We start from the raw sequence: 21717 nt of genomic DNA, 5'->3' as shown, positions 1-21717 counted from the left end.
GTAGCGCTTCATCTGTGTTTAAATTCGTTTACTATTTTCATTTCTGTAGTAACTTTGTATTTCCTTGTCTCTCCATTACAAAATATTTCTTGTTATGAGGTGTGTGACAAGTATCCACTTTAGATTAGACCTGTAAATCACTTCACTTGTGCTGAAGCTGTTATTTATATTATCTGTTGGATTAAAACTCAAATCAATGTAAATACCCTCTAGCAATAAAATTGAATGTTAGATATGTTTTATAAATCATATAAAATTTAAAACGAGGCCTCTGACTGTTAGAAATTATTGCAGAAAGCTGTACAACCATGTAGAAGTGTGTGCTATACAGGTGATGAACTAGCTCACAGCACACATTTCTTTTGGCTGACATGAGGTGTCTTCCCTCTGCTGCTTCCTCGTGGGCTAATGTGATAAATTAGTCCCCTCCAGCTGGGATCAGTCCATACCTCCCCCAGGTGGGCTTTGAGCCCACTAGCAGGAAGGTGGGAAAAGATGAGTTTCCAAGCCTAGATCAAGCAATGAAGTAACCTCATCTTAGGGTGACTGGGCTCTTGAACAAAACTGTTCTCCATGTAATATATTCATGGAAAGGTGCAATGGGGGGCTATATTACTGAGGGCATGTTTAATGTTTTTATTATGCAGTGACATTTAAGAGATAAGGAAAGTCTGCCTTGCACTCTCCCCTTTGCTGTCAGCAGTAGTAATGTCCATTGGCCAATACGTGGCTTTATTTGGGGAGTAAAAGGCATGATGAGTGAGGGTGAGGGAAGAAGAAGGTGAAGGAAGCAGAAGATGTGATGAGGCTCATGTTATAGGAAGATGTTAATTTTGAAGGGTGTTCACTTTCCCGGTACCAGCAGTACTTTAGAAACCATGGTGATAAGCTTTGCCTGAGAAGCTCCGTGGCAGGGAATAGTGTGTTGTAGAGGAAATTCACCTTGGCTTTCATCCAGCTCCTGCTGAAATCCATGGGAGTCTTGCACCAGCTCTCTTCAAAGTTTGGCCAACCCATCTGTCTGTGAGGAAAGGAGGCATCCTGGGACCCTGGGAGTGGCACCTGCCTCTCACTGCAGTCCGGGGTTCCTCAAAGCAGGGCTGGGATGAGCATGTGCCCAAACACAGCTGAGTTGGTACTGTGAGCTCAGGGGCTCTTTTTTGAGATTTTTTTGAGATTCAGCAGCTTCAGTTCAGTTCCTAGCATAGCTTGGGGGGGGGGTGGGGCAGATTATATCAGACATCATCCATCTGGTTTTGGTGTTGTTCAAGGAAAGGGACTGAGATCTGATAGATGCTGAAGCTGTTTATCTCATGTTTTTTGAAGCAGCTGGCTGGGGGTGCTTGATTCTTCACATCCTTGGCTCCTTATGTAGATATTCCCATTTTACAGAGTAAATATAAACAACTGCTGTTCTGATTTGGAGGTTTTGGCATCTCTGTGTACAGATACAGATGTCTGTACCAAATCCAGTGGAAAAGTCAGGTCCAGAGAACTCTAGTTCTGCAGCAGTATGTTTGGTTCACTGAAATGCATGGGAAAGCTCCACTGACCTCAACAGTATGTAATCCCTTATTTAGGTTGTTTATGTGTATTTAAATAAGGTTAGAGAGGCAGGGAACTTGGTGGGGTGGGTAGAGGAAAAAAAGACCAAATAGCTAGATCCTTATGGTCTGTGTGTGCTTAGGGTTTTGGTGTGATTGCATTCAAGTGAGTGAACAAACCTCTGGTAGAGTTTCATCCAAGCCCCATTGTCTCCTCTCACAATTATGTGAGGAGTTCATAGCAGTGCAGACAGATGCACATAACTGAATTTAGGCAAAAATCTGTGTGAATAAGCTCTGAGTAAAACATGGTATTGGGAGAAATTAAAAAATAAGCTAATAAAAGAGTAGCAGAAAGAAATGATGGAGGAATGACTGACATGAAAGTAGATTATACTGACAGTAGATTATAAAAATGTTGTAGGGTCTGCTAGAGATAAGTTTAGCAAATGACAATAGGAAAAATCTGCCAGTACCACAACTAGTTTGAGTCCTGTGCTGCAAATTTCTCCAACATTTGCTCATATACAGTATGCTGTAGAGAGTGAACACACTCAGTGCTAAGAGAGTCATCATACTCAAGTTGCTTTCAGCTGCTAACTTAATTAATTACCACTGTTAATTTGATTATCACTTGAGAAAAAATTTATAAATAAAATATTCTCCACAAAGTTGAGATGTCCCTCAAGCCCTTCTTCCTATTTGAAAAGAGAATGGTCTCCTGATAACAATGGCATCATTTGAAATGTTAAAAAGAATTATTTGATGTTCAGCTCCTTTAAACTGAAAGTTTTTTAACTGATCTGACCAAGTGTCTTAAACTGTTCTTTCAAACATATTCCCAGCGTGACTGAAACAGGCAGAGAAGGGCAGTGAGTTTGCCGAGAACCTGAGAGGAAGGGCATCAGCCTGGTTTTACATCTAGATTTCCTGCAGTGCTGTGTATTCATTTTATTCATTCATTTGGCTCTATTATTGTGGTGCCTAAGATAAATAGCCTCACCATGAACATACACTTAAGGACACACAAGAATTTTGAATCAGCTGTTGGTTTTCCTGTTGACTTTGTGATAGGATGTGTGCAGAGTGGGAAGGTCCTCGCTCCTGAAGGCTGCTACATGTTCAAATCTCTGTCAGCTTTCACCTTGAATGCTGTCTATCACCTTTGTGCACTTTGTGCACTGCAAATACAGCATGTGACTTGTTTATAGTGTGATTTGGCCATACCTCTTTAGGATGTTAATGTGCTCAGGGAACGTATTTCAACTATGTTTCTCTGATAATTCAGCAGCACACTGTAAATAGCTGACGATCCTGTTATTAAACCTCAGAATGTGACAAGGGCACTGCTTTCAAACGAAGACTAGAAGTGTGTTTAAGCTTGAGCATTAAAGAAGCACTTTTAATGGCAAGAGCAATTAGTCAGGGAAGAGACAATTAGTATTGGGGAAGGTTGCTGCTGCGCCACAGCCACACATCACCCAGCACAGGTTAGGGACGGTGTGAGTAGGGATTGTGTAATACATACTCATGCAAAATGTACAAGATGAGATTGGCTGATGCAGTTGATCTCTGATTATATTTTTGGTGACACATCCTAGCTGCTCTCTGCCTGTTTGCAAAAGAAATCTGCCCGCTGCTGCCGGCTTGGATGTGCTTAGCTCATGTGTGACACGAGTAGCTGACTGCTTACTCCTCATTGACGTAGCAACTATTAGAGGCTATTGGATCCTCTTGCATCACACTGAATTGCTTCGTAATGGGAATTTTGCCACTGGGGTCAGGATTAAAATGAAGATAATATTTTAAATAATTGATGGTCGAGGTGTTTTAGGATTTGTTTTTTTAAAAAATGGATGTTGCTGGCTGACATCAGCAAGTGGGACAGCCTGCTTAGTGACTCATAGGGGAGCAGGAGGCTCTGCTGTGTAGGTGTTCTAGGATTTGTGGGCTTCATGTTGAAGGCTGGCAAGACTGGGAGCTTTAGCTGCAAAACAACAGTGGCTTTATTGTGGAGAAAGAGCGAGCAGATCTGAGACAGGGGAAAGAGGGAAAAGGGGGCCTGGTGACAGAGGTGTGAGCAGTAGTGTGTGCTGGTTACTGTGCAAAGCCTGTTCCCTTCAGTGGCATTGCATCCTCCTTTCCTGCCTCCTCCACGCACTGATCTGATTTTATTTATTTGACGTGGCTTATCAAGATGCAAGATTGTAAGAATTCCTGAAGGGACAAACTGTTTCCTTTCCATCTGGAAGTTTCACTGCAGCCTACAGGATTTAGAAGCTTGAACCCTGCTGCAATTCAAAAAGAAATTTTCTGTAGAAGTTGCACTTTTCTACCTACGCATCAAGAGGCCAGGGAGAGCCCTCCAGAGCTGCCAGTGTTGTTCCCTGTTAGCATTTTCATTATAATAATAATAATAATCCTACAACTGCATTCTTATCAGGCAACGTTTAGTACCTCAGTGCAGCAAGATAGCAAAGGCCTCTGTGGAATATGTTTAAAAATATGTAGCCAGCTTGTATTGAGTTGCTTCTGCTTGTACTGAAGATCCCTCCTTGTGGACTGTGAAATAATGCTGTACATGTACTTACTGAATAAATACTTGTTGTTTGCCTCTGCTTAACACTTTGCAGTAGATTCTCCTCAGATGTGGGACTACTGTATTTTTTGGGCGGGGGATGGAAATACAAAATTTTAATTTTGCGTGGCGTTGAAGGGAAACATTAATTTTATGTGTGGAGGTGTGACCATCTTTTTTTCAGTATTCATTACTTACTGTTTCACTCCTGGAAGAAGTGCAGCTAGTGCAGCCGGAGCTGGGGAGTGTTGAGCAACACTTTTGCTTTTGAAAACGTGGTACTTCAAGATGCATAGTCTCCCCTCATATTAATTGCATTGCAGTGACTGACTCAAGTTCTCTGCTGTTGGTGAGTTGCTCTGTAGTCTGTAACAGCAACACTTTGTTGCCTTTGTCTCATTCCCTGCTTTTATCAGGCTTTTGTATTCCAGCTTCCCACTATGAATCTGTTGCACACATCTAAAATGTCTTCCTGCAGTTGTTTAAGTGGGAACATGTGATCTGTTTTGTGATGTTGAAAATTGTCAATAAGAGCATTTGAAAAAAGCTGGAGAAGTTCTTTGAAATGAGAAGTGTAAAATGTCCCCAGCCAACTCTCAGGACTGTGCTGGGATGCTGAGCTGCTTGGAGGGTGCTTGGGAAATGTGGGGAGAGTCTGACACCTTATTAGCATTTATTTTGGAAATGGTGATGTGTAAAGAAGAGTCAGGATATCTGTTCTGGTGGGTAGTTCAGACAGTGGGACAAACTGTCTGGCAGCAGTGTAGTTGTCCCCATGTTGCCCACAGCCCCAAGTCCTACAAATCACATAGATAAAATTTTTGTATGAATTGCAGATGAAAAACTTGCTTTGTGCCTCAAAGTGAGACATTTGGCTTGCAGAGAGGTGATGACAATTGCCCTTGGAGGGTCCTACCTTTTGGGATAGAGCAGTTTCTGGCATGCAGGATGATCTGATGCCAGTCCTGAAGGGGATGTCGTCAGTCCCTATTAACTTACTTTTTCCCAGAGCTGTCGGTTTGGATTATTCTACTGTGTCTCCATAAGCACACTTCCACTATGTACATGTCTTGACTTGGAAGTGGGATTTCTCAACTTGAGAGCCACAAGCTGGTCAATTTAATCTCATTCCACCTTTATGCAAAGAAGGAGGTCTAGGCACTTTACCCTCTCTCTTAAACACCTATGTAGCATTTGTGTACTTTCCTTTTTTCACAAAGTGGGAAAACCCCCACAAATCTGATTTTTTTTTTTTTTTGGTCTTATGATGAGTCTGTACGTGGTGTGGCCTGTACATAGGTGTACCTATGCACTGCCCCTCCAGGTAAAGCCCTTACTTCTTACACCCTCATGTAGTCCAATCCCCTGATAGCCCCAAAGCTGAAATACTCCTCCCTGACCTGCCAGGAGGTTTCTACCCAGACAGGACAGTGCCACAGTGCTCGTGGGCACGATGCACTTCAAGGGCCCAAGTGCTGCCCTTGGGTATTCAAGGAGATAAAAGTATCTTTGGACTCTCTTCATGTACATATAAAATTCAGTGATTGTCATAGTAATCCTCTCTCCTCCAGCTGGGATAGGGAGAAATTTATTCTTTTTTGAAATAATAAAGGAGATTCAGTTGCCTAAAACTTAACAGCACACAGGTGAATGAGAGCTCTCTCTTTTCATGATTATTTTTTTTTATTTGTTTGTTGCTTATGTAGTCCAGTACAGGAGATAGCTAATTTGAAGTTGCCCGTTGTTTATAGTGGTGATAAACTTGTATTTAAAGTATCTTCTAAAAATGCTCATTCATAAAAATCAGTCAAATTTGGTTTATGGTCCTTTTCAAGAAGAAAAGAAACTGGCTTGACTGAGAACAGGGATCTGTCACTTCACTACACCCACCCAAATTCAAGGGAGTTGAATTAAAAGCTTGAGTGTCTAATCTCAGTTACAATGAAATACAAAAACTGTGGAGCAAGGACCAGATCCCACGCTCCAGAGAGGGAGTTGTTGGTTTGGGAGTTATTTGGGGTAGACAGGGAGGCTGCTCATCTCCTCCCAGGCAGATCCAGAAGTGTGTATGTGTCCCTGCTTCCTTGGGGAGCTTATCTTTCCCCTCTGTGTCTCTTTCACCTTCCTCTGTGCTTTGGAGCGGGGAAATGGCTGTTTGTGCACAATGTGAAATTCCACTTTGTCTTTTGAGAGATCTGAAGGACAAATAATGTCTTTAAAGTTTCTGTGTGATCCTCAAAGACATTCCCCAGACAGAAAGTTCTGAGCATCTGTTTTTTGAGACCTTCAAAATTGCATATTATGGAAGATGCATCATCTTTCAAGGACATAATCATGTGCAGTCTGATACTCCCAAGCAATCTCTTTTGCCCTGTTTAGACTTTTCTGGGGAGAAAGGCTGTGGTTTTTGCAGAGGGCTGTAGGGACAGCTTCCTTCATCACCTTGACCAAAGCCTGAGGTAAACACCTCTCCTGTGGTTGTGGTTACCTGCTTTTCCCTCTACAGGGAAGGTCTGTTCTGAATTTTTCAGCCTCAAAGTAATTATCCTGTGTATGTATTGTTCAGATCTTCGCAAGAACTTTTCTCCATTGAGTTAGAAATTAGCATTTCAAATTCTGTGGGGGAGAAGTTGCCAAAGTTTTTTATATTTTAAGCTTAGAATTTGGAATGGAATCAAAATATCTAATCCACTTTGCATCCCCTGCTTGGTCTTTCCTCCCTGCCTTATGAATTGGCATCCTTGTCCTTAGGAGGGACGGCAATATTGTGCAACTCTGTACAGCTTCTCTTGTTAAATATCAAGGTAATGTTGCCCTGATTTGCAACACTCTTTCCAATAACTGTTGAATTAGCACAAGTGAATGAGGTTGTACTGGAAAGGGATTATGCTTGTCAACTGCTATACAGGATGACCTCTGAATTATTGGCCAGAAGAGAAAATAGACACACAACTGCTGGGAACGATTTGGGATGGTTCAGTGCTGTCTGTTATTCCATAAAAGAACAGCTGATTTCCATGAGTTAAACAGATTGGTCCAAACTTTGCACCTTGCAGTTAAGTTACTTTTCCTCCCTTTCTTTTCTTTTTCCATCTCCTTTTGGCACTTCTCCTTCCCCTGCGGTGACATTGGAGCTGCTGCTGCTGCCTGGGGGGAGGACAGCCTGGCTGGTGCCCAGGGTGGCAACAGCTCCAAGCCTGGGTCAAAGTGTTGGCTTGGAGGCACATGGAAAAACACAGGGCAAGTCTGGGTTGTCTAGGGAGAAGTGGGCCACCAGAATGCTCTTTCGCTGCCTTTCAGGGGTGGTAAAACTTCCTAAAAGAAAACTGTGTTTAGGGAGTCCTGTAATAGAGACCTTACAAATCAAATCGATTTAATTCTTAGGGTGCTAAAGTGTGAATGTGTGAAAAGCATAGTAAGAATTTCTCACCAGTTGGCACCTTATCCTCAGTGGCTGAGCGAGTACTCGATCCATTCTGCATACCAACACCAGGCACTAATTTTAGATCACAGGGACTACGAAGAGTGCAATTTCTATCTTTTGACTTGCTGTATTTTACTTATGGCAAGTAGGGGAAACTGGTACATGAACTTTCTCCTCCAGCAAGGGAGGTGGCTGTTTCTGCTACCAAGAACTTACCTACCATGAGCGTACATGCCAAACAAATTACTGCAGAATATAAAATGTTATTTTTTAATCCTATTTTAAAACAAATAAATGTTCAGAATTTTGTTCTGAAAATGAAGCAAAAAAATAATTTAAATTGTGTAATGTAGGTTGTTATTCTGGCATAAACATCTCTCTAGAATTTGAGCTCATTTTGCTCACATTTGTTTGGTATAAATAAGCAGTAACTCAGATCCAAAGAGGATCATGTCTCCTGCATGTATTGTCCCGTTGTTAGAAGGATGAATTCACTGCTGCATATATCTCATAAAAAGTTCAAAGCCCCACAGCAAAAGTATCAGTAAAGGATGCAGTCATAAGCATTTTGTGTTGTCTTTGGGATGTGTGTCAGCGTGATGTGCTTTACTTGCATTTGGTAAACACGCCGAGCTACCAGCTTTGTGCTGAAGGAGCACTGCAGACCTTAGCAGTGGCTCACAAAGTTGTCAGTGAGCAGGGTGAGCCTCTTGTCACCATCCAGCTGGTTTGATTTGTTTTACAGGGTTGCTGGGGCGTAGTTCTGTCCCCTCCCAGCTAATTCCTCTTTTGGGAGCAGACATGGGGATAACTAAATGTATACAGTGCATGTATAGTCATAGAACGGTTTGAGTTGGAAGGGACTTTGAAGATCATCTAGTTCCAACTTTGTCATGGGCAAGGACACCTTCCACTAGACCAGGTTGCTCAAAGCCCCATCCAACCTGGCTTTGAACACTTCCAGGGATGGGGCAGCCACAATCTCTCTAGGTAACCTGTTCACTGCCTCATCACCATCACAGGAAAGAATTTCTTCCTATTATCTAGTCTAAAGCTGCCCTCTTTCAGCATTTAGTCATTACCCCGTGTTCTGTCACTAGATGTCCATGTAAAAGGTTGCTCTGCAGCTCTCTTGTAGTCTCGTTAGGTACTGGAAGGCAGAAAATCCCAACTCTTTCAGCCTGTCTCCATATGAGAGGTGCTCCAACCCACTGATCATCTTTGTGGCCTCCTCTGGACTCATTCCAACAGCTCCACATCCTGCCTATGTTGGGGCCCCAGACCAGGATGCAATACTCCAGGTGGGGTCTCACAAGAGCAGAGTAGAAGGGGAGAATCATCTCCCTTGACCTGTTGGTCACACTTCTTGGGATGCAGTCCAGGATACGACTGGCTTTTTGGGCTGCAGGTGCACATTGCTCGGTCAGTCCTAGTCCAGAGACCCTGTGTTCAGTTCCTCCAGTGTATTTGCGGTTTCTTTTCAACCAGAGAGAAGAAAAGGAATGAGAAAAAAAATACCAGGAAAAGGAAGTGTTTGTGTCAGTGCTGCCAGCTGACAGGGCAGCCGGCGTATCAAGCAGCAGATAGTGGCAACTAAATAAGGGCAAGGCAGAAGAGCTAAAATGAGTCCCACAGTCCCCTGGCGCTCACACAGGCTCTGAGCTCCAGCTGAGAACCCAGCACACAGCCAGTTTCATCAATAACTGCGATACCCGCAGGCCCTGGAGCCTGCGTGGAACGGGAATCCTGGGAGAGAGCCCAGCCCCAGCGTGCCAGCCCATCCAAGCCCATTGTTTTTATCCCAGTTCATGGAAAAATTATTTCAGATCATCTCATCATTTCAAACATTTTGGTAAGTGTTAATATACTTTCAGCTCAGTGGAAATAATCACCATATGGCTGTAAGATTTGCCATCTGTCCAGAGATGCTGGAATACAATTAGTCCATGTAGTCCATTTATCAATCTATAAGTGACAACATTCACAGTCCTGGCAACTTCGGCTGCTGACAGAATCAGCACTTGCATAGGGCCTACCTGTCTGCCCTTATTACATCAATATATAAATGAGATGGAAAAAATCCCATCATTCAGCTGTGTCCTTCACCCTTGACACAAAGAAAAAAGTCTATATTGGTGTAAATGAGACTGAGGAAATGGTATGCCTAAATTTTTGTAGCACTAATTGGATTTCTTTATGTCTAACAGACCATAATTTGATAAGGAAAAGAAAGATTTACTTGCAGTTGTTCAATCAAGAGATACCAGCAGGACAGAGTGTGTCACAGGGGAAAAAAATATTATGTCCTCTCCTGTTGTATTCATTTCCAAGGCACAAAAAGCTAAATATTACAAACACAAGGAATGTCATAATTTGCATCATACAGGTAAGAATTTATTTTCAAGGCTTCTTGTTTGACATCAGAAAAGCGAGAAGTTGGCTTTTCAGAAGAATGAATAATTTTTTTTTTAAGAAAAGGTCAAGACCTTTTCATTTTAAAGCTCCTGATGATCTGACAGTATAAAGTTCTGACTTCTGACTACTCCTGCCAATCTCACCCCAGCAGGCATCCTAGCGTGGCCCCTCAGAACTGCCATATCCTTGAAACTTGAGTTAGATTTGGAATATCCAGAAAATAACTTGAACTTTTTATTAGGTTTTGTTTATTACCCAAACTCATCTTGCATAATAAGTTTATAATAGGAATGTGTGCTATGTCTTGTTTATTCTACAAATTTTCACCCAGCCCACACTAGTTTTTGAGATTCTGCTGACAGGAGAATGTAATTTTTTTTGGCATATTTGCATTATAACACGTAGTTATGGAACCTGCATAGCATGAAAAGTGGTGATAGTTGAAATTAAATCCTTCCATAGCCCACACCTCATATAACCTGTATCTCATGTAACACACAAAGTTGGAGGCATTGACATGCAGAAATCAGAAGTGCCAAGGGAGCAGGACTGCAGGGATCAGAAAGAGTTGGCTATTGAGGTTCAGGAACTTCTGGGATAAGTTTCTCCCAATATTACCTGCAAATATGCACAGTTTGCAGTGTTAGCAAGCTGTTGGGGCTTGGGTTTGTGGGTTTTGTGGCAAGGGAAGTGGTGTTTGTTTTGCAGATACTATGTTTCTCATGAATAACCTGTTGGTTATGCTTTTCAAATTAGTAGTTTTTCTCTGTGAAACTCAGGAGATTACCACAGTATCGCTGCTTTTGCGCTAGGGCTGCTGACAGCTTTTTATACCAACAAATAATGTACATATCTGAGATCTGTACTGTAAATCTGATGGTAACAGATGGTGTTATATTTTTAAAGATCAAAGTGAATAATGTTAGCTTCTAAATGTTTGAAATTTCCTTTGTGGTTTTAACTGGAAGCAGAAGAAATGTGTCGTGTTATTTTACTGGCTGCTAGGAGATACATGAGTTTCAAAAACTCTGTCCCTCAGTTCCATAAGAGGTGCTGCCTGCATATTACCAGCAACCAGCACACTCTGGTTGTTGATTCTATTAGTCTATTAAAATCACCAGAAAATTGAAATCTGCTTCTTTTCAGACAGTCTAATTTAAACTGCATTGAGTGGGGAGTGAGGCTGGCTGTAGCCATGCTTGTGTCCAGCACCTTGCCCTTGCCTGACTGCAGCTGTGGGGTTCCTGGCTGTGAGCACAAGGGCTGTGCTTGCACTGAACCTCTCTTTACTGTTTTTAATACACTATCTTTGGTGCTCTTGACTACCTTTGGTGATTTTTGTCTTCTAGATGGCTTGCTCTGGTAGCATCAAATCAATTTAAACATGGCAGTGCTGTTGCTGTTGCCAGCCTGGTGGTGTTCTCAGCGCAGGCAAGTCGATACACATACTGAAAACCCCACGTGGGCATTGGATTGCATTTTTCTAATCTCTTACAGAGCAAATTGCTTATCCTTTAATTGCTTTTAATTTTTACATCCTTAAGTTTCATTAAAGACGTGCAGCCTTGTATTAAGCCATCTGTTTGCACCCCTTTTCTTGAAGACTAAGGAAGCACTCAGCCCTGAGTGCGTTATTAGCCCAGGTGCTCTGGTGGCAGCATGTCCCAGCACGGGGCACTTGCCCTGCCCTACCTGTGCTCCAGCACGTGCTGGTGGCCATCAGGACCAGCAAAGCCCTATCGTTTGCTTCTGACATTATGGCTGGTAGAATTCCTTATTTGATCCTTCAGGCAGTAGATCAAAAAGAGTTATACAACTTGTTCTTTAAACTGAACTGATTGGCTTTTTTTTTTTTTTTCCCCTAGTGTAAGTGGAAGAAAAGCCTCAGGGGAGAGCATTTGAATAGGGCATGGGAAAGCATATCGATAATTACATGCATGGATTAGTGCACAAAAGTACTCCCCTCCAAGGATCTGCTTAGTGCTGTGGCGTTTGAAATAATGGAGTCTTTAATCATATTATTTTGCAATAGTGAGGCTTTGATTATGCCACTGATTGAAATCAAGTTTTCAGATTGCTTTGTGCAAAGATAACCTCATCAGCCATGCAAATTCCTATAGCACGGGGGTTGGGGGAGAAAAAGTCCCAAACATAAAGATGCTGCCCTGGTGGTGTCAGTGGGTTTTACATGGACAAACACATTGTGTTTTACTTCAACCTTCTATTTGCAGATACCTTTGCTTTGGTCATATATCCTCTGACATTTAGCCTCTTCATTTCGTAAATAAACACCAAATAGCATGTACAGCCTCAAAGTACCCCAAGCCTTCTGCCATGCAGAAGTGCAAAGAGTTAAAAGTAGCAATAAAAGACTCCACTAGCATGTTAAAGGAATTTTCTGCTGGTTTACAAATGCAAAATAAACTATTCTCTTTCTTTGAAAGTGTGTTTGCATTATTTCTCTTCTTTGATTGTTTCTCTCCAGTGCCAACTGCAGATGTGTCTGATGTCTGACAGGGGGTGAGGAAGCCCAGGAGTGACTGGGGTTGCTGGCACCTCATTTCCCTGGCAAGGCCAGTGCTGGGGTGTCCTGGGCATTGCTGGTGGGATGAGTGAGGGCTCTCAGGAGTACTGTCTCTTTTTGTATTCTGCTTGGTGCAGTTCAGGTCTGTACACTGGCTTCTTATTTCTCCTTTGTAAAACAAACCAGGCAGCCCCTATAGTGTTTCATCTGTGCAGGGGAAGACTGATGGTGGCACAGGGCTGCAGAGCTGTGGTTTTGTCCAGTTTCTGCTGGCCTTCTGTGACAGCAGTGGAGGTTGATGTGTGCCTTGTGGGGGTGAGCTGAGTGTTTCCTGCACATGGGGAACCCCTGGGCTGGTTCAGCCCTGTACATCCCACCACAATGAGCTTCTATGGGGTCCCTCCTGCTCCAGCTGCCTTTGTGCTGTAACAGAGCTCGCTGAAAGCTTTCCAGAGCAGCCCTGAACATGTAAAATACAAGACCGGTGTGTGCTGGTGCTTCATCCTTCCCAGTGCCAGCTACATGGGGTAGATTTTGGTCTGTGTATGCGGGTCTGTGATCCAGAGCTTGGGATCAGTGACATCCCCTTGTGCCCTGAGGTGGGCACTACAGACAAAGCACTGGGGGAGAATGTGCTTCTGTTCCTACAGGCCTGTGCTCTCCAGTCCAGGATTTACACTTTCAATTTACAATGGCATTTCTCACTGAAATATTACAACACAAACATTGTGCCACATAGGAGGCTGTGCTAAAAGCATTAACCCCACTGAAGCTGGAGTGAACACAGAGGAGGTGATTTTTAACCAAGCAAGAAAAATAGGATGACTCTGGGGGGCTGTTCATGTGCTGATCCAGACTCTTTTGTCACAAGGGTAGGAGAGGTGCTGGGTGTAAACAGAGTACAAGTATTTTTTCCAAAATACGGAGTTTGGATTTATACGTATGCAAATAGGAGGCAGTGTAAACGTTACTGAGGGTGCAGATTTATGGATCCTTTTTCAATGCCTTCTCGTGAAAAATCTCGAAATGGTCAGAGTTACACAACCAGTTTTATACTCATGTGTCTCAACTTCTTTTTTTTCCAATAAATAACCTTACCTATGAAGGATTAGTTCAGGGTCTTCTCAGTTCCTGTCACTTGCGTATAATTGTTTATTCGCAGTGTCTTGAAAGGTTAATAGACCTCTGGAGATAGCCCCAAAATAAAGTGTGAGCTTTCTCACTGCCTGAGTTAAGGCTTTTAATTTGTATATTGACTTCATAAAGGCGTAGTGGTATTGTGAGACCTCACAGATGTTACAATGATTTTCACGCTGAGAGCTTTTGTCCTCAAGATTTATTCTTTTGGATTTACTTAGGTGCAGATCAAAAATTAGTTTAATTAACGTCTGTGCTTTTAACAGACAATTCCTCTTTAGCTAGCTAGTTGTATTCTTATTTTTTTCTGTCTAAGTAACTGGCACTATTATGTTTTCTACAAATGCAAAAAGCACTTTTGCTCATTATATTGTGTTGAAATAATAATGGTTATAAGTGAAGTAAGCTAAAAAGATGGATTTTTATCATGAATTTCATATATTTCTGCGGGTGAGTTGATATCAAATCTAGTATCAAGTGGGCAGCAGAGAATCATGACTGGATATTTGAACGAGTTGCATGACCTTGCCTTTGATTAACACTGCTGCCAGATTCAGCACTTCAACCTCATTGTGAGGAGAGTGGTCTGCCTACAAAATAGGCATTTCAGCAGCTGAAAGACTGGAAAGAAGGACTTGGAGTAAATTCTATTTTAAAAATAGCTGTTTCTCTTCCTTGTTTCCTCTCTTTCTAGGAGCAGTGTGATTTCTGTCCTAGTAGTCTGGGTTTTCCAGAAGTCATTCCCTTCTGTGCACCCCCAGTTCCACCCTGCGGCAGGGAATGCCACCTGAGAGGACAGGGCTTGGCTGGGGAGTACCAACAAAGGCACTTTCAGGAGTGCCTGGGTGTTTTTTTCACAGGGAGAATAAAGAAGAGCAAAACCTGGGAGCAGCTGTCCCCTGCTAGCCCAGCCCATCTCTCTGGGCCAGTTTTCCCATCCCTGTGTACAATTGATAGCAAAGCCTCCCTCTTTTCTCTTCCTTGTATTGCTCAGGGTTGTGTCTCCATTCTTACAAGTAATTTTTGCCATGGAAATACCTGTGTGAGGAGGAAGGACTGTTTGCACTGCAGGACCAACAGGAGCTGGAGGCGGGTGGTTTGCAGGGCTGGCATCCCATCCCACCCTCTTCCACAGTGTGGAAGAGCAGCTCTTAAAACCACTGATAGTTCCTCTCTGCTCTGTAAGACTATTAATTCTTATAATCCTTTCTTTTGTTCAGTGGTGAATATTCAGCTGTTGATTTAGCCTTTTAAATTCAGGTAGTCAAAAACTTCCCTGAGTAGATGTGGTATAAAACTGCCCTGTAATGATAGTGATAGCTAAGCTACAGAGAGAAAATGAGGTGATTTAATTTTATTTCCAGGCTTGCTAGTGTCTCTGTTATCCTGGGATGCCATCTCGCTCTCCCTGGCTGTTTCTTCAGGTGTAAAATGGAGCCATTACCCACCTGCTCACCTCATGCTGAGTTTTGCATCCTTGCAAGTCGAAACAGGCTCTTACTTGCTTCTGCTAGTTGTGTGGGTTGGCAGCCAGCACCAGAACCTGCCTGTGGCAGCTGACGAGATCTGAGTGACCTGGATTAATTAGCATATGGCAATTTGGGAAGGGAGCAAAATGCCAGTTTGCTGCTATCACATCCAAAAAATGTGCAGGTTTAGTGTTCACCTCTCCCCAGCTCAGCCTGTGCTGAGTGAGCCCAGCCTGCTGTCCTGGTCCCTTCCCCCAGCCACGATCTGGGCAGTGATGGGCATTGAGGTGACAGTATCTCAGGGATTGGGCTGAGACAGCTGAATTTGCTGTGTTGTGCTGAGTGTAAGGGGAATGCACTTGTCTTGACTGGAGTGTGTACAGAGAAGTGAGAAGGGGTCCTCTGACTTTGTTCTCAGTCATCATTACGAAGCTAATTTTTGTGGTTTTCTTTTTTCTAAAAAGATTTTATCCAAGATGGCCCAAGTGTCCAACATGTAGAGGTAACAGGCTGGAGGATAATGGACTCTCATTTTTGCTTGAAGCAAAGATTAGTATTGTGCATAAACTGCAACCGCTGTACTGATTGCGGTATTGCAGCGTGTGACACCATGAACTGCAACTTCTGCCCACAGCAGTTATGCCTTCATCAGAGGAATACCTTTACTTGGATTTTGGTGTTTTGGGGAGAGAGGTTGGTTGTCTTTTGAAATTTGAGATGTGTTTGTATGAACTAGTGAGGAGAGTTACGGGTAGATGAAACAGTATTTTCACAGGTAATTCTTAGGCATCATAACTTGCCTGGACTTTCATCGAGCTGAGTATTCCAAATAGGAGAAAAATCTCCATCTCTGAGCTCAGGGGCCATCGTGCAGCAATAAAACCTAGAAAGGCAAGGCAGCAGCAGCCTGGCAGGGCAGCTGTGCACCCTGAAGGACCCTGGGACCCCCCGTGCTGGCACTGCTGTGGCTGAAGGGGGACATTCAGTGACTTTTGGGGTCTTGGAGGAGTGATTGGAGAGCTTGCTGCTTTCAAGGGGTAGGATACAGTTACTCAGTTTTGTTTGGGACCAAAGGCATGGGTTTGCCTCTCTAATATGTATTAGCCTTTCGACCTGTGCATGCATGTTGGGGAAATCAGAGGCACTGGTAATGCTGGGTGGCTTTGGGAGCTGGTATCGTGCCTGTCCCACTGCCATACAGGAGTTGAGGGCAGCTGGTGTGAAAGCCATGCCTGGGCAGGGGTGGTATGGGAAGAGCACTCTTCTTTTTAGCAACATTGCTTGTTTTTGAACAATCACAAATAAATACAAATGGCATTCCAAACTATGATATGTGAAGATGTACATAGAGGATTTACTCTTTATTGCACTGTCAGGCAGTAGTAGTGATATTCAATCCAAAGAACTATTAACAACAAGTTTATCATGTTGTGTTTAGCAAATAAATTTTTTTGTATCACGACCAGTGATAGGGGATATGTCACAAAGTAGGATTTTGCATTTGTAGCTACTCTTCTTTCTTGAAAGATCCTCATTATCTAATACTTGTTACAGCAAATCACTGCAGATTGCTGGCGCTGTCAGGTAGTATAAAGCTCAGTGTGTGCACAATGCTGGTCTGTAGCAGGAAGCACCACGTTTGAAAATATCTATGCTGATGCGCTGTTTGCAGCCATGTGCATCCCCCACCAAATGGCAGATATATGAGGATGTGTGCTTTCAAAAAATATTTTTATTTCAATTATTAGACAGCAAATGCAAGACTGTCTACTGTTAGTGTCGGGAGAGCACAAAAAATCCTGTCCTGCAAACTAGGAATCCTCATCGCAGAAATTTTAAGTGATCCGCTAATGAAAGTTTTAGCAAAATGTGCAAATAGTGGTTTTGCCTCTGGTGGAGTACCAGAGCTCCTGTCACAACTATATTTGATCTTCCAGATCCTACAAAAGTTAAAGGACCTGCTTTGTTCTATTTACTGTGCAGTCAGTGCATCCACCCGATGTGCACTGGACGCTTTGTGCATTTAAAAGTATTTGAGTGCTGATCCCACAGCCACCCACGTGAGTCACTGTGTTGTATTTACTACCAGAAAGGGTTGCTCCAGTACAGAAGTGTTCACATCATCAGTGCCTGGTTGAGAGCTGGAGCTGGTTCCACGTGGCCCCACGCGTGGCTGGGTCCGGGGTCCCGGCTCTCCCAGATGCCGGCTGTCCACCCAGCCAGGGCTCTCCATGCTGCAGCTCCACCAGCATCCCACAGCCCTTAGGGTGCTGGCTGCCAGTCAGCAGAGGCTCTTTACAGCTGAAGTGATTTAAATCACTGGTTGTGCTCATGATTCAAGTGATAAACAAGGAAATTTAAATTAAATAATTTGAACTTTTCCTGGGTGAGAGCTCATTCCCGTTGATTAGGAAGAGTAATGTAGAACACATGGCTTGCAGCTAGTCACACGCTTGTAAAATTTGGCGTGGTTATGTATTAACCAGAAAGTGATGCTGCATCTCTCGCAGCTGTGCAGCAGTTAGCTAGCTTGAGAGTCTCGGTTTTCACTTTCTAAATTCTTCAGAAAAGGTTGATGACATTGATGGAGAATGGTTGTTTTTTACTTGAGATATGTCTCATATGACACAAGGACAGAAATTAAAGGTCGACTGAAATATGTAAACCGTTAATTGAAAATTGCGATTATATTTATGAAACATGCTTGCCATATTTAATAATAAAAAGCATTTTCTGTCTTAAATTACATTACTAAACGAAGAACTATTAGGTGTAATTTTCTACTTTTCGAGCAGCTTTACTCTAAACAGTGGATGTTACTGTCTAATTGATTTTTAAACAGTTGTTGTTTTTTTTTTAAAGAGTATTTAATCAATCATTAACAACTTTGGTTAAAATTAATGAGATTTTAAACATTCATAAATTCTCTTTGCCTTCTGATGTGCAGGTCCACAGCCCAGCTGGTAGTGCTGCTGCTCCCTGCCTCCCCGGGCAAACTGGCAGCCTCATGGAAGGACCAGCTCACGGGGCTCAAACCATGCAGCATGTGCTGTAGGAGCTTCGAGTTAGCATTGCTGCTGTTTTATCATAAAAGCTGATAAATCTCTGATAAAACAAAAATTGAAAGAACACTGGGAAACAAAGCTGTTACTCTACCAGTAAAGTGCTTTCTTGAATGTCAAAAGCTGCAAGTGAGTTACACAGAATAATCCGTCTCCGTGTGGAGCTCTGTAGGGCCCTGGTAAAGTGTTTTAAAAGTAACTAATTCAGCGTTTCATTTGAAAATTGAGTGCCACAGTTTTATAGTTGCCTGTGTGTGCCTCAGTGGCCAAAGGAGTTTGGGATGTAGTGAAGGATGTTCCCCCCCCATGTTAAAAGCTTTACCACTGGAGTTTGTCAGTGCTGTTGGCTTTCCCAACCCGCTGTGGTGTGTGGGAAGGTGTGGTGGCGCCGGCTCCCAGTGCTGGCTCGTGGGCCCTGGCAGTGGGTTTGGGCTCCTTGGAGCAAGAGCTGAGCACAGACCTGCAGCAGGGCAGACACAGCCACAGAAATGCATCTTCTTAATTATTGTGAGGCAACACTGGGAAATCCAGGAGGCTATGTCCTGGGGGTGCTTCCTTTTCTCCAGGGGGTCAAAGATCAATCCTGGGGCTTTGCTGCCTTGTAGAGCCACCTATGGCAGAAAGGTCAGAGGCAGGTGGAGCATCCAATTGGCCCTTCCAAATCTGAGTCTCAACAGAAGGTCAACAGCTCACTTACCTCAAATGAGTTAAAATGCTTAAGTTTACACATTGCATTTTCTTATTCTTAATGATTTATCAACTAGCAACTATCACTGTGAGTGTTACAGCTGCTGTTTGCACACACAAAATGCAGGGGGGGTTTCGTTGTTTTTTAATAATAATAAGAGTCAGAAACGTAGATTTTGCCTTTACTTCTTAATAAAAGCCCCACGTGAAAGGATAGTTGGCTATCTCAAGCCCTGAGCTTCATTATCCATTAATTTATCCACTTGGATACATGTATACAGCTCCCGTTGACAGCAGTAGTTGCTTCAAGACTCCTGAAGAAATGGAGATAGATGGTTGTGGGTTTTTTTCCTTCATTCTACTTCTATTATCTCCAGATTTAATTTATATGCTTACTGCTCCTGCAGCAAAGAGGCCAGGCATAGTTTCAACAGTGTTTTCTGGTATCATTAAGATGATGTAACAGAGTTAAAGTTGTTTGTGGAATAGGTTTGCATGGAGGAAACTTTGGAAAGTTTAAACTGTGATATTTAGGTGATATTACTGTAGCAAAACCAATTTTTAGTAGAATCAACTAAAAATACAGAACTGAGTAAAAGGCAAAATAAATTCAAAATCATCCTTCACTCGGGGAAAGTACATATTTTTAAGATTAAGCAGCTTGCAAGAAACTTCCCCTCCCTGCATTCATTATTGCAGACAAACTCCATGACCTTCGTGGGCGTTACAGTGCTAATCCAGTGTAATGGATGTTGGAAATACTTTTAAATGGAGACCTGCCCTTTCTTTCCTCCCAGCTGAGGATGGCATCGATATTAGCCTGTGAAATGAGAGCTGGGTTCAGTGAGTTACTGATAAGGAAGAACTGAAGCAAATGCTACTCTTTGACAGCTGTAACATGACAGTCCCATTCTAATTTCAGTGTATTTCAAGTAAGTATTTTACATGGTTCAGCACAGCTGTCCATCCAGAAATGGAAAAATGTAGAACTCTGCATAAGTCTTGCAAGGAGAAAACCACTGTTTTATTTTCTCCCTCCTGAGGCCTTGCTGGGATTTACTAGTTCACTCCATTACTCCACTGAGCTAATTCTACTCTTAAATCACTTTATCTCTTTGATATTTGCAAATTTTCTCCCCTCAATTTTAATTTAACTGCAATGATTAAGATCATGTGTGAGGGTTTATATGGTTCCTACATACGGTATCTGAAGTTGTTGTGTTCAAAAAATGCACAGGTGGCTATACAAGGAGCTGAAGATTATAGAAATAATAATAAAAACATAGTTCCAAAACTATGGGACTGAGAATAATAGAAGATAATAATTTTTTTGAGCAAGAAAGAATAACATATGAGAACAAGAGATCTTTCTGGCCTTTTGCCTACCTCTTTTCATTTGCTTTGTGCAAAATTCATCCTGGCAGCCTTTTCAGTTTCCATGTGGTCAACATTCTAGGTGGTAACTCTTGTAGTACAATAGTTTTTGAATCCTGTCATAATTCTGTCAAGTGTACCTATTCATGATATGATATTTTGTATGGGATAAGAATATACTGAGCAGTACACTTAATACAGAACATTATATACTGCAGCTTTTAGGAACCAAAAGCATAAAAATGTATATAAAAGCACAGCAGAGCTTGATTTGCAGTTCACTTCTACTGCTAAACTTGGATTAAAGGTCTGGTTGGAAGTGAATTTAGTTTTATGGCATTTAAGTAAGTCTTAATTCTGATCTTTAGCCTGGATGACTTTTTGTGTATGACATTTGTTTCTTTTGGTCCTTTGTCTTCTCTGCTTTATGTGTGATTTGCATTGTCACGTGTTGATGGTAAAACAAAACCTCTCCACTGTGTGCACAGTTTTCTTGATGAGAAAAACATCCAAGGAGAGCTGGTGCTTAGGAATGGGGTATCAGGGGTGGTACATCATCCACTGAGAGCTGAACTAAAAGGCAATATATATATCAGCTCTGGGGTTTGGTTGTGTTTCTTTTTTCCCCTTGCTTCCCAGGATGATTGACTGGTTTGCATCTGATGAAATTTTCATGCACATCCGCAGAGCAGTGGGATCCTGAGGAGAGAGATTAATATTTCAGTAATTGTACCATGCCTGTAGGTCACTGGGGTCCTTGGTGCATCCACAGAGGAGCCCTGGCTGTAGGCAGCAGTTAACAGGAATGTTGATAGGAGGAAATCCAGCTGTGGGGGGCTTGTTGCTTCTGGCAAAATATGTGGATGGGAAAAGAAAGAATGCATGTGAATGTCCTTTCCTGCAAATAAGTGTTTTGAGGAAGGGGTGGGTACTGAGTTAGTATAATGCAGGGAGAAAAAAGCTGATTGTTTCTCAGGCTATGGCATAACTTTAGGTGCTGAATGTCACTTAGTGATGCCAGGGAGAGGTAACCAAGGCTGGATCATGGCTTGGCAGAGTCACTGCTCTGTCTTTTCGTTTGGGGGATTGCCAGGCACTCTCTGCCTTGTGCTTTCAACATGCCTGGTCAAGGCTGGGCTTCTGGAACATTTCATCTTCCGCAGACTCATGCATCCATTTCTCCTGTCCCTCCCTATTCCAGAGAACAGCCCATCTTCACCACCAGAGCCCATGTCTTCCAAATTGACCCCAGCACGAAGAAGAACTGGGTTCCTGCAAGCAAGCAGGCTGTAACTGTTTCCTACTTCTATGACAGCACGAGAAACAGCTATCGGATTATCAGTGTGGATGGAGCCAAGGTAGGAGGCTGGTGGTGCCCCGGCGTGTTTGCTGTGTGGAGCGGGGTGTGACTGTCAGCCCTGGCTGGAGACAGACATAGAGGGGCTGCATTAAACACTTAAGTGCATAAATACTCAGTTTTTTTGTATAATCCGTTATGGGGAC

The 21717-nt window shown here is 42.7% G+C and overlaps 1 protein-coding gene across 4 annotated transcripts in view; it reads left to right on the top strand.

The window, feature by feature from the left end:
* HOMER2 (homer scaffold protein 2) overlaps positions 1 to 21717 on the top strand; it is a 63099-nt gene that overhangs the window by 2998 nt on the left and 38384 nt on the right. For all 4 annotated transcript variants that reach the window (XM_051796636.1, XM_051796634.1, XM_051796635.1 and 1 more), the window contains exon 2: positions 21416 to 21572. In XM_051796636.1, coding sequence (XP_051652596.1) covers positions 21416 to 21572 — 157 coding nt within the window. The remainder of the gene's footprint in view (positions 1 to 21415; positions 21573 to 21717) is intronic.

This window comes from Manacus candei, unplaced genomic scaffold (assembly GCF_025592945.1).
Source record: "Manacus candei isolate 608988 ecotype Guabito, Panama unplaced genomic scaffold, ASM2559294v1 h1tg000046l, whole genome shotgun sequence".
Taxonomy (NCBI): Eukaryota; Metazoa; Chordata; class Aves; order Passeriformes; family Pipridae; genus Manacus; species Manacus candei.
Note: the sequence above shows the minus strand (reverse complement) of the source record. Positions and strands in the feature narration are given on the sequence as shown.